This window comes from Pseudophryne corroboree, chromosome 7 (assembly GCF_028390025.1).
Source record: "Pseudophryne corroboree isolate aPseCor3 chromosome 7, aPseCor3.hap2, whole genome shotgun sequence".
NCBI lineage: Eukaryota > Metazoa > Chordata > Amphibia > Anura > Myobatrachidae > Pseudophryne > Pseudophryne corroboree.
This window is the reverse complement of record NC_086450.1, coordinates 442,637,588-442,650,444: the sequence shown is the minus strand read 5'-3', so window position 1 is coordinate 442,650,444 and position 12,857 is coordinate 442,637,588. Positions and strand designations below refer to the sequence as shown.

Sequence of the window (12,857 nt, the reverse complement as noted above, 5' to 3'; positions counted from 1 at the left end):
GAATTCTAACTGAGGCTTGGAGGAGGGTCATAGTGGGAGGAGCCAGTGCACACCAGGTAGTCTGAAATCTTTCTAGAGTGCCCAGCCTCCTTCGGAGCCCGCTATTCCCCATGGTCCTTACGGAGTTCCCAGCATCCACTAGGACGTCAGAGAAATAAGGTTTTCCTTGCAGAATAATGTGTGTTAAGGGCCCCATACACTAGAACGATAATGCCCGATTTCGGCCCGATATATTGGGTGAAATCGGGCATTTTGGCTGTGTATCCGATCCGATCCGATGCGTGGCCCCGTGTGCGTTGGATCGGCTCCCCTAGATCGTTAGTGCTGCACTCGTGATATATCGGTTCCTGCAGGCATGGTTGGGATCGGATACGATATATCGCATTCACAATGTACCAAATCGTTTGGAATCGTATAGAACCACTCCCTGGAAGCTCCCGGGAGAATTCAAGGGAAATCGCCTCCGACTTCAGCCTCTAGACATATCGTTCTAGTGATTGGGGCCCTTTACACAGCATTTACAAGAATATTAAGAGGAAATAATGTTTTAGGGACCAAATTTGGTGCTTATGTATGTGGGTGCAACCAACCCTGTTGCCCAAATACAAGTTCTTTACCTTGTAAAGATGCTGAGACCCTGACGCAGTATTCTCTATATTAAATAGTGCAGACAGTGAACCCTACACTTTATTATCAGAAGTGTTCATCTTCTGTCCAGAGAAGCTTGCAATCTATTTCTGGCTTGTAAAAGACAAGAGGACTATTTTGCATTAAAATAGTTTTTTTTTTCTAAAGCGTTAAATCATTTACAAGGCAAAACCATGCCTTGTAAATGAGTGCCGCTTTAAGAAAAAATGTCCGAGTTTGACCGGTAACCCGCACCTCCGGCCAACTCAGAAGGCCTTACATTCAGCTCTTTGTGTCATCCGACAACCGGCCCACGCACAGCTTCAGAAACTCACACTGTGTCATATGTGAAATATATAAATTATATTTATTAATCAAGATATTTTCACTTCCTTCCAGGTACATGATTTTTGGGTTAATATAGATAAGTAGTAAGAGATGGACACAATGGGGCTGATTTCGAGTTGGATTCATATGCAGTCAGTTGTCCATACGGCAGTGGAAGACCACTGACCCGGCCACCCGAGGGACCAAGCCGTCTCCACTTTCAATCTCTTCCATGCACAGTTTAGCGATTACTTTTTTACGGCATATGTCGATATCCCTGGGATCCATCTGTGCTTCCACTTGCGACCAAATCACCTCCAAACCGGCCTACACCTTGGTTTTACCATAGATTTTGAGCAGAATATGGAAATGACAATGTTACTGGTCAGATGATAGACAGCCGGCTCCACACAAAGTATTAACACGCAACAAAGGTCACACAAATGAGGGACTACAGCGTTATAGCATTCTGACCACATCAATGGTGGCAGGAGGTGTCCAGGCTGTTCTCTCCATGGCCTGAGAATCCTTGGTGAAGACATTGGGAGGCCCTTGCAGCAGGGCGGTATAATGCAGAAGACAATTTTTATATCTTCATGCAAGTGTTATAATGGCATTGTGCCAAGCAAGCACACAGGGCCTTCTGCAGATAATTGATGGATTGTTATCCAGGGGGGCTTTGCGTGGAGGCTGCACCATACAAAAGGCCAGACATTAATCTATGTCTATGGGGTGCTCTATGGACATCCAAGGCTCACAGGCCAAGAGGTAACTAGCAAATTAGCAATCCCTGGGCAACACAGCAATCTTATTTTTTGGGGGAACAACAATGCCTACCTACAGTACTCACCACTCCAAATGTGGCAAATATGTCACAATATGCGACGTCTCAGTTCGGCAGCTCTCGGGTCCATCCCATAATAGGAAGAATTTAATATTTGTACTTGAAGAAATAATTTAGATTTTGGATTTGCCCAAATTGCCCCCACCCCTCGACACATTTATTATAATATGACTTCACTTTTCCAGATGTGATGGATGTTTTTTAAATGTCTACATTATACTGTAGTTGTTTTATTCCTCTTAAATGCAATAACTGCAGCTTGTAGCCGCCCAATCCGCCTGTGAAATGAACAGGCCACTCCCACTTGCACGAAGCCCCTCCTTTTGAAATTGTTCCAGTGAGGAATCAGGAATAATCTAAGCAAAATGCCTTAGATATTAGGAGCAAACCGCTCTTTGTATATGTTTCTATGATTTAATAAACAGCAGGCCTAATGTAGTCTAAATGTTCCTGTCGTGCGTGTGTAAGCCCTATGTGTTGTGATAAGACCCCAACTTCTTACATGTACTATGCTTTCCCGAAGGTCCTGGCAATATGCGCAAAACTATTAGATGGGTTCAGCAACATGCTGTTTTGGTGGGTAAGCATCTCAATGTACATCACAATCTTTATTTGCTATTACTGTCCCTCTCAAGCCAATATAAAGCGAGATACTTTGCCTGTTGCTACAAAACAATATCTGGTGACAAAATCCAGTCTCTTACTAGAATGAAGAGAATATAGACTGAAGCCACTGCGATGTCCTCCACATTCTCAGTAGAGCAGAAGGCCCCGCCACCATCTGGCTGTCCTAATCGAAGAAGGTCAGTATTACCAGCCAGAGAAATAAGTGCACTGGGTCACAACTGCATCTGGCTGACGTAGTTCACTGGGAAAAGGCCAATCCTGCCTGCGATCCTTCCACGCCACCAGTTGGGGTCCGAACTGTCCATGACCTCGATGACATCCCCTCGCTGGAATGACAGCTCGCCAGTCTTGCCGGACATGAAGTTGAACTGAGCCTGGACAAACTGTTTCTTCCTCTGCAGGGGCAGAAACAAAATGGGAATATTACTGGTTGTCCAAGCATGGCTGCAAGGTGGGAACGGCAGCATAAGCGGTGACATACGTCCTACCTGACTATGGTGACTGTAGGATGGACAAATTCAGACACAATGAAGACATGGACAAATGGAGACGTTTCCCATAGCAACTAACCAGATTCTAGCTAGTATTTATCAAGCACATTCTATAAAGTAGAATCTGATTGCTTGCTATGGGCAACTTCTCCACTCTTTAGAAGCTTTGATACATTTCCCCCTATTTAGGTGTAGACGTTTAGTTCGCCCTATTTATCAAGTTGATCTTCTGATTTCCAGCAGATATTTAGCTGTGCTTGAAAATGCTCTTGCAAATACTGCCATCATAGAGAGTGATAGAGTGAACTGCACCAAGGGATACAGCAACCCATCTGTACTGTACTGGTAATAGCTTCACAAACGGCGAACAAATGGATTGCTTCTGGCACTACCTCCCTGCCTGGCCACATGCTACAGTCCAAACAGTCTTTTGGCAACAGGCTATTCGGTCTAGCTCCCTGCCTGGCTATACAGTACAGTCCAAACAGTCTTCTGGCAATAGGACATTCACAATCATTATATATAGTCTTCTCTCTCTACCTCCCTGCCTGCCACGTGCTACAGTCCAAACAGTCTTTTGGCAATAGGCCATTCGCTCTACCTACCTGCATGGCCATACACCACAGTCCCAACAGTCTTCTGGCAATAGGCCATTCACAATCATTATATATAGTCTTCTGGCTGTACATCCCTGCCTGGCCACACGCTACAGTCCAAATAGTCTTCTGGCAATAGACCATTCACAATCATAGTAATATAAAGGTGAGATAAGTAGCACATTTACTTTTGGTCATAATACCAGCAGCAAACGCATCATAGACAGTATTTAGGGGCATTTTAACAGAGGAAAGGGCCCGTGTGCAGACTCTGGTGTGCCCCCTCCTCTCCACGGCGCAGTAGACTCCAGCATTATGCTGGCGTTTACTGCGCATGCACAGATCTCCAGGAACATGGCGCCCGCCATGTTCCGGAGACTAATTACTAGTGTTCATGTGCGGCGGACATTTTGGTGGTGATGTTTTCTGTGTCTGCAGCGTCTGTCATGGAACGCTGGAAAGGTAATTATTAAAACATGGGTGCAGTGTGTGGGCCCCCATTAGAGACACGCCAATGACAGTATTGGTAAATAATGCAGTATGTCTGGCCTGAAAATGATCTACATGGGATCAAAATGGAGAATAAAACTTTAGATAATTTTCTAACGGCGAGTTTGGAATTGCCGATACATCGATACCATTGTCACAAAGTGACAGTGCCTCTGTAGACGCGCAGGCTGAGCTGCTCTCCTGGGACGCAGAGGGCTCTCTCCAGTAGCAAGTGAGATCGCAACTGCTAATTTATGCACGCCCAGAAAAATGCCGCCTGAACGCCCATGACACGCCTGCGTTTACCCGATTACTCCCCGCTACCACCCCCAAACGCTGTCTTCCTGTCACTCACTCTGCGACTAATTCCTTGCTGCAACTCAGATGCATGAGCATAGAAAAAACAACATCGACCGATGTGCGTATAAAAGCAGCTTTGCAACCGTATCTGAAATAGGCCCCTTATGTCCAAGCAACATGTGGCTCTCCAGCAGTCAGCTTGAACGGCCTGCAGGGATATGTAGTTCATGCGCTGCCCTGAGCACCCTGCCTGTGAAGTTGTACTAGGCAGCTGTGTACGGGTGATGAATACATGCTGATTACTGCTTGCAGCACACAGGTGGCGGTGAGTGTCGCTGTCCAGGCGTTCATACACGACACAGCGGCCCACCACGTCTGTCAGCCCTATCTCCTCGCTCTGCAGGTCTATCCCGCTCACATGTCCCACACAGCAGCCTCCCATCACTCTCACCTCTCTGCACGCAGTCTGGGCACCTGCAGGCTGGGAGGAGCAGTTTTTCTTCAGCATTGTTGTAATTAAGTTATTGGTGAAAAAAATAGACATGAATATTCTGACAGCCTGCCAGGTATGAGGTGATCCCGTCCTGGGAGACGCACAGCCGACTCGTGATCCTGAGCTGGCAGCTTGTTACAAAATCTCTTCATAATCTTGCAACTTTATTATGATGCAGTCTTTATTAAATATATATGTGACATAAGGGGCCCTCTGGGCACAAGTCATGTACGTGCCTGATTTACCTACAGTGCTGAGGAGATAAAAAGGACTGATTATGATGTGGAATACGAGTTTAATATCTGTACTCAGGGGGCATAACCAGAACTTTGTGGGCCCCATAGCAACATTTTGTAGGGGCCCCTGTCCCAATACTTCTTGAGAGCACCTCTCCGCAGCAGTGGTTCATTTTATGCCCCATAGTAGATCCCTAGGTCATTCTGTGAGTCATAGTAATGCCTAGTTAATGTAATGCCCCATAGTAGTGCCCTAGTTCACATTATGTCACACTGTAGGGCTGCCAGTACACATTACAGTACCCCAAATTCACATTATGACATACAGTGTCCCCGGTTCATATTATGCCACCCAGGGTGGATCAGCCATAGAGCTAATCCAGAAGATTCCTGATAGGCCGTTGTGTCTGCGGGGCCTGTTTTGTATGTTGTCACGTGGCGCCACCACCCACATGACAGGCAGCCCATCACACTCAGTATACTGCATTGTCTCCATTCATTCTGCTATTCCATCTCTGCAGTACAGTAACTCTGCCATCCAGTGATGCTGCCATGGCTACACGCTATGTTATACCTCTTGTGCTGCCCATATTGACCACTGCTACAAAATTTTATAGGGCCACTTTTAGTTCCCAATGTCCCTTTAGTCTGCAGCAAAAGACGCAACGAAGGACGCATTTGCGTACCATCATGCCTTATGAAGGATTCCGCACCCTCAACAGACCCCACCTCCTTATCAGACCGCACCCCCATTAGGGCTGCTTCCATAAATTTCCTGGGCTGGTTCTCCATCCCAATCTGCCCCTGTGCCACACTATAGTGCCTCCACTTCATACTATACCTTACTATAGTGCCTCCACTTCATATTATACCTCACTATAATGCCTCCACTTCATTTTATGCCCACACTATAGTGCCTCCACTTCATATTATGCCTCACTATAATGCCTCCACTTCATATTATGCCACATTACAGTGCCCCCTGTCATTATTATGCCACACTATAGTGCATCCACTTCATGTTATGCCTCACTATAATGCCTCCACTTCATATTATGCCACACTATAGTGCCTCCACTTCATATTATTCCACACTATAATGCCTCCACTTCATATCATGCCACATTACAGTGCCCCCTGTCATTATTATGCCACACTATAGTGCCTCCACTCCATATTATGCCTCACTATAATGCCTCCACTTCATATTATGCCACACTATAGTGCCTCCACTTCATATTATGCCACACTATAGTGCCTCCACTTCATATTATGCCACACTATAATGCCTCCACTTCATATTATGCCACACTATAGTGCCTCCACTTCATATTATGCCACACTATAGTGCCTCCACTCCATATTATGCCACACTATGGTGCCTCCACTTCATATTATACCACACTATAGTGCCTCCACTTCATATTATGCCACACTATAGTACCTCCACTCCATATTATGCCACACTATGGTGCTTCCACTTCATATTATGCCCCAATATAGTGCCTCCAGTTCATATTATGCCACACTATAATGCCTCCACTTCATATTATGCCACACTATAGTGCCTCCACTTCATATTATGCCACACTATAGTGCCTCCACTCCATATTATGCCACACTATGGTGCCTCCACTTCATATTATGCCACACTATGGTGCCTCCACTTCATATTATGCCACACTATAGTACCTCCACTCCATATTATGCCACACTATGGTGCCTCCACTTCATATTATGCCACACTATAGTGCCTCCAGTTCATATTATGCCACACTATAATGCCTCCACTTCATATTATGCCACACTATAGTGCCTCCACTTCATATTATGCCACACTATAGTGCCTCCACTCCATATTATGCCACACTATGGTGCCTCCACTTCATATTATGCCACACTATAGTGCCTCCACTTCATATTATGCCACACTATAGTGCCTCCACTCCATATTTTGCCACACTATGGTGCCTCCACTTCATATTATGCCACACTATAGTGCCTCCACTTCATATTATGCCACACTATAGTGCCTCCACTCCATATTATGCCACACTATGGTGCCTCCACTTCATATTATGCCACACTATAGTGCCTCCACTTCATATTATGCCACACTATAATGCCTCCACTTCATATTATGCCACACTATAGTGCCTCCACTTCATATTATGCCACACTATAGTGCCTCCACTCCATATTATGCCACACTATAGTGCCTCCACTTCATATTATGCCACACTATAAGGCCTCCACTTCATATTATGCCACATTACAGTGCCCCCTATCATTATTATGCCACACTATAGTGCCTCCACTTCATATTATGCCACACAATAATGCCTCCACTTCATATTATGCCACACTATAGTGCCTCCACTTCATATTATGCCACACTATAGTGCCTCCACTTCATATTATGCCACACTATAGTGCCTCCACTTCATATTTTGCCACACTATAATGCATCCACTTCATATTATGCCACACTATAGTGCCTCCACTTCATATTATGCCACACTATAGTGCCTCCACTTCATATTATGCCACACTATAGTGCCTCCACTTCATATTATGCCACACTATAGTGCCTCCACTCCATATTATGCCACACTATGGTGCCTCCACTTCATATTATGCCACACTATAGTGCCTCCACTTCATATTATGCCACACTATAGTGCCTCCACTCCATATTATGCCACACTATAGTGCCTCCACTTCATATTATGCCACACTATAAGGCCTCCACTTCATATTATGCCACATTACAGTGCCCCCTATCATTATTATGCCACACTATAGTGCCTCCACTTCATATTATGCCACACAATAATGCCTCCACTTCATATTATGCCACACTATAGTGCCTCCACTTCATATTATGCCACACTATAGTGCCTCCACTTCATATTATGCCACACTATAGTGCCTCCACTTCATATTATGCCACACTATAGTGCCTCCACTCCATATTATGCCACACTATGGTGCCTCCACTTCATATTATACCACACTATAGTGCCTCCACTTCATATTATGCCACACTATAGTACCTCCACTCCATATTATGCCACACTATAATGCCTCCAGTTCATATTATGCCACACTATAATGCCTCCAGTTCATATTATGCCACACTATAATGCCTCCACTTCATATTATGCCACACTATAGTGCCTCCACTTCATATTATGCCACACTATAGTGCCTCCACTCCATATTATGCCACAATATGGTGCCTCCACTTCATATTATGCCACACTATAGTGCCTCCACTTCATATTATGCCACACTATAGTGCCTCCACGCCATATTTTGCCACACTATGGTGCCTCCACTTCATATTATGCCACACTATAGTGCCTCCACTTCATATTATGCCACACTATAGTGCCTCCACTCCATATTATGCCACACAATAATGCCTCCACTTCATATTATGCCACACTATAGTGCCTCTACTTCATATTATGCCACACTATAGTGCCTCCACTTCATATTATGCCACACTATAGTGCCTCCACTTCATATTATGCCACACTATAGTGCCTCCACTCCATATTATGCCACACTATGGTGCCTCCACTTCATATTATACCACACTATAGTGCCTCCACTTCATATTATGCCACACTATAGTACCTCCACTCCATATTATGCCACACTATAATGCCTCCAGTTCATATTATGCCACACTATAATGCCTTCAGTTCATATTATGCCACACTATAATGCCTCCACTTCATATTATGCCACACTATAGTGCCTCCACTTCATATTATGCCACACTATAGTGCCTCCACTCCATATTATGCCACAATATGGTGCCTCCACTTCATATTATGCCACACTATAGTGCCTCCACTTCATATTATGCCACACTATAGTGCCTCCACTCCATATTTTGCCACACTATGGTGCCTCCACTTCATATTATGCCACACTATAGTGCCTCCACTTCATATTATGCCACACTATGGTGCCTCCACTTCATATTATGCCACACTATAGTGCCTCCACTTCATATTTTGCCACACTATAATGCCTCCACTTCATATTATGCCACACTATAGTGCCTCCACTTCATATTATGCCACACTATAGTGCCTCCACTTCATATTATGCCACACTATAGTGCCTCCACTTCATATTATGCCACACTATAGTGCCTCCACTCCATATTATGCCACACTATGGTGCCTCCACTTCATATTATGCCACACTATAGTGCCTCCACTTCATATTATGCCACACTATAGTGCCTCCACTCCATATTATGCCACACTATAGTGCCTCCACTTCATATTATGCCACACTATAAGGCCTCCACTTCATATTATGCCACATTACAGTGCCCCCTATCATTATTATGCCACACTATAGCGCCTCCACTTCATATTATGCCACACAATAATGCCTCCACTTCATATTATGCCACACTATAGTGCCTCCACTTCATATTATGCCACACTATAGTGCCTCCACTTCATATTTTGCCACACTATAATGCCTCCACTTCATATTATGCCACACTATAGTGCCTCCACTTCATATTATGCCACACTATAGTGCCTCCACTCCATATTATGCCACACTATGGTGCCTCCACTTCATATTATGCCACACTATAGTGCCTCCACTTCATATTATGCCACACTATAGTGCCTCCACTCCATATTATGCCACACTATGGTGCCTCCACTTCATATTATGCCACACTATAGTGCCTCCACTCCATATTATGACACACTATGGTGCCTCCACTTCATATTATGCCACACTATGGTGCCTCCACTTCATATTATGCCACATTACAGTGCCCCCTGTCATTATTATGCCACACTACAATGCCTCCAGTTCATATTGTGCCACATTACAGAGTCCTTCAGTTAATACTACACCACAGTACAACAAGCAGGTCAGATTACGGACCATTACTTTGCCCTACGATTCAGATTATGCCTCGGTTCCTCACCCACAGCCTCACAGTGTCAGATTTCCCAGAGGAGGCTTTCAAAAATGTGAGCGACTCCTCTGATATGCCAGGGATATAGGGCCTGATTCAGTAAGGATTGCAAATTCTGCTAATTAGCAGAATTTGCAATCCTTTTGCTAGCATGCTGGGGGCCGCCCATCACAGGGCAAGGCTACCCACATGCTGACCGCCGCATCCCCCCTTCAACAAGCAGAAATTGCTTGTTAGCAGAAATAGATGATGCCTCCTGCCGGTGCAGTTTTGCTGCGCCCGCAGGAGGCCCGCCACCATTTTCCCGTTCGCGGCAATCATGCACCCGTTCGCACCGCACCGCCCTCGCAGCGCTCTGTCTCCATTCTGGAAACTGAGTGTTGCCACCCACCCCCCTGCCCGCAACCGCCTCTGCCTGATTGACAGGCAGAGGCGATCGCATTTTCTGGATCGCAATTTGCGATCCAACCTGAATTAGCCCCATAATGTGAGGGGACAGTGGATTTGGCTACAGCTGTTCCTGTGAGCTAACTTTAGTACATAGCGAGATATTTTAATTCACAATGAAAATAAGAATTTACTTACCGATAATTCTATTTCTCGTAGTCCGTAGTGGATGCTGGGAACTCCGTAAGGACCATGGGGAATAGCGGCTCCGCAGGAGACAGGGCACATCTAAAGAAAGCTTTAGGATCACCTGGTGTGCACTGGCTCCTCCCCCCATGACCCTCCTCCAAGCCTCAGTTAGGATACTGTGCCCGGACGAGCGTACACAATAAGGAAGGATTTTGAATCCCGGGTAAGACTCATACCAGCCACACCAATCACACTGTACAACTTGTGATCTGAACCCAGTTAACAGCATGATAATAGAGAAGCCTCTCGAAAAGATGGCTCACTACAACAATAACCCGAATTTTTTGGTAACAATAATTATGTACCAGTATTGCAGACAATCCGCACTTGGGATGGGCGCCCAGCATCCACTACGGACTACGAGAAATAGAATTATCGGTAAGTAAATTCTTATTTTCTCTGACGTCCTAGTGGATGCTGGGAACTCCGTAAGGACCATGGGGATTATACCAAAGCTCCCAAACGGGCGGGAGAGTGCGGATGACTCTGCAGCCCCCAATGAGAGAACTCCCGGTCCTCCTCAGCCAGGGTATCAAATTTGTAGAATTTTACAAACGTATTTGCTCCTGACCAAGTAACTGCTCGGCAAAGTTGTAAAGCCGAGACCCCTCGGGCAGCTGCCCAAGATGAGCCCACCTTCCTTGTGGAGTGGGCATTTACAGATTTTTGGCTGTGGCAGGCCTGCCACAGAATGTGCAAGCTGAATTGTACTACAAATCCAACGAGCAATAGTCTGCTTAGAAGCAGGAGCACCCAGCTAGTTGGGTGCATAGAGGATAAACAGCGAGTCAGATTTCCTGACTCCAGCCGTCCTGGAAACATATATTTTCCGGGTCCTGACAACGTCTAGCAACTTGGAGTCCTCCAAGTCCCTAGTAGCCGCAGGCACCACAATAGGTTTGGTTCAGGTGAACGCTGAAACCACCTTAGGGAGAAACTGAGGACGAGTCCTCAATTCCGCCCTGTCCGAATGGAAAATCAGATAAGGGCTTTTACAGGATAAAGCCACCAATTCTGACACGCGCCTGGCCCAGGCCAGAGCCAACAGCATGACCACTTTTTCTGTGAGATATTTTAACTCCACAGATTTAAGTGTGTCAAACCAATGTGACTTTTGGAACCCAAAAACCACCTGGAGATCCCAAAAGTGCCACTAAAGGCACAAAAGGAGGCTGTATATGCAGTACCCCTTTAACAAATGTCTGAACTTCAGGGACTGAAGCTAGTTCTTTTTTGGAAGAAAATTGACAGAGCCGAAATTTGAACCTTAATGGACCCCAATTTCAGGCCCATAGATACTCCTGTTTGCAGGAAATGTAGGAATCGACCCAGTTGAATTTCCTCCGTCGAGCCTTACTGGCCTCGCACCACGCAACATATTTTCGCCAAATGCGGTGATAATATTTTGCGGTTACATCCTTCCTGGCTTTGATCAGGATAGGGATGACTTCATCCGGAATGCCTTTTTCCTTCAGGATCCGGCGTTCAACCGCCATGCCGTCAACGCAGTCGCGGTAAGTCTTGGAACAGACAAGGTCCTTGCTGGAGCAGGTCCCTTCTTAGAGGTAGAGGCTACGGATCCTCCGTGAGCATCTCTTGAAGTTCCGGTTACCAATTCCTTCTTGGCCAATCCGGAGCCACTAATATAGTGCTTACTCCTCTCCATCTTATCAATCTCAGTACCTTGGGTATGAGAGGCAGAGGAGGGAACCCATACACTGATTGGTACACCCACGGTGTTACCAGAGCATCTACAGCTATTGCCTGAGGGTCCCTTGACGTGGCGCAATACCTGTCGAGTTTTTCCCAACGGTTTATAATCATGTGGAAGACTTCTGGGTGAAGTCCTTACTCTCCCGGGTGGAGGTCGTGCTGAGGAAAACTGCTTCCCAGTTGTCCACTCCCGGAATGAAAACTGCTGACAGTGCTATCACATGGTTTTTCGCCCCGCGAAGAATCCTTGCAGCTTCTGCCATTGCCCTCCTGCTTCTTGTGGCACCCTGTCTGTTTACGTGGGTGACTGCCGTAATGTTGTCTGACTGGATCAACACCGGCTGACCTTGAAGCAGAGGTCTTGCTAAGCTTAGAGCATTGTAAATGGCCCTTAGCTTCAGGACATTTATGTGAAGTGATGTCTCCAGGCTTGACCATAAGCCCTGGATATTCCTTCCCTGTGTGACTGCTCCCCAGCCTCGCAGGCTGGCATCCGTGGCCACCAGGAC

The 12,857-nt window shown here is 45.9% G+C and overlaps 1 protein-coding gene across 1 annotated transcript in view; it reads right to left on the bottom strand.

Annotated features, from left to right (window-relative positions):
* Positions 1-971: 971 nt before the first annotated feature.
* The window catches only part of GRAP (GRB2 related adaptor protein), a 159,092-nt gene continuing 147,206 nt past the window's right edge, over positions 972-12,857 (bottom strand). The window contains exon 6 of the mRNA XM_063934935.1: positions 972-2,820. Within this exon, the coding sequence (XP_063791005.1) occupies positions 2,638-2,820 (183 nt within the window). The 3' untranslated portion in view covers positions 972-2,637. The remainder of the gene's footprint in view (positions 2,821-12,857) is intronic.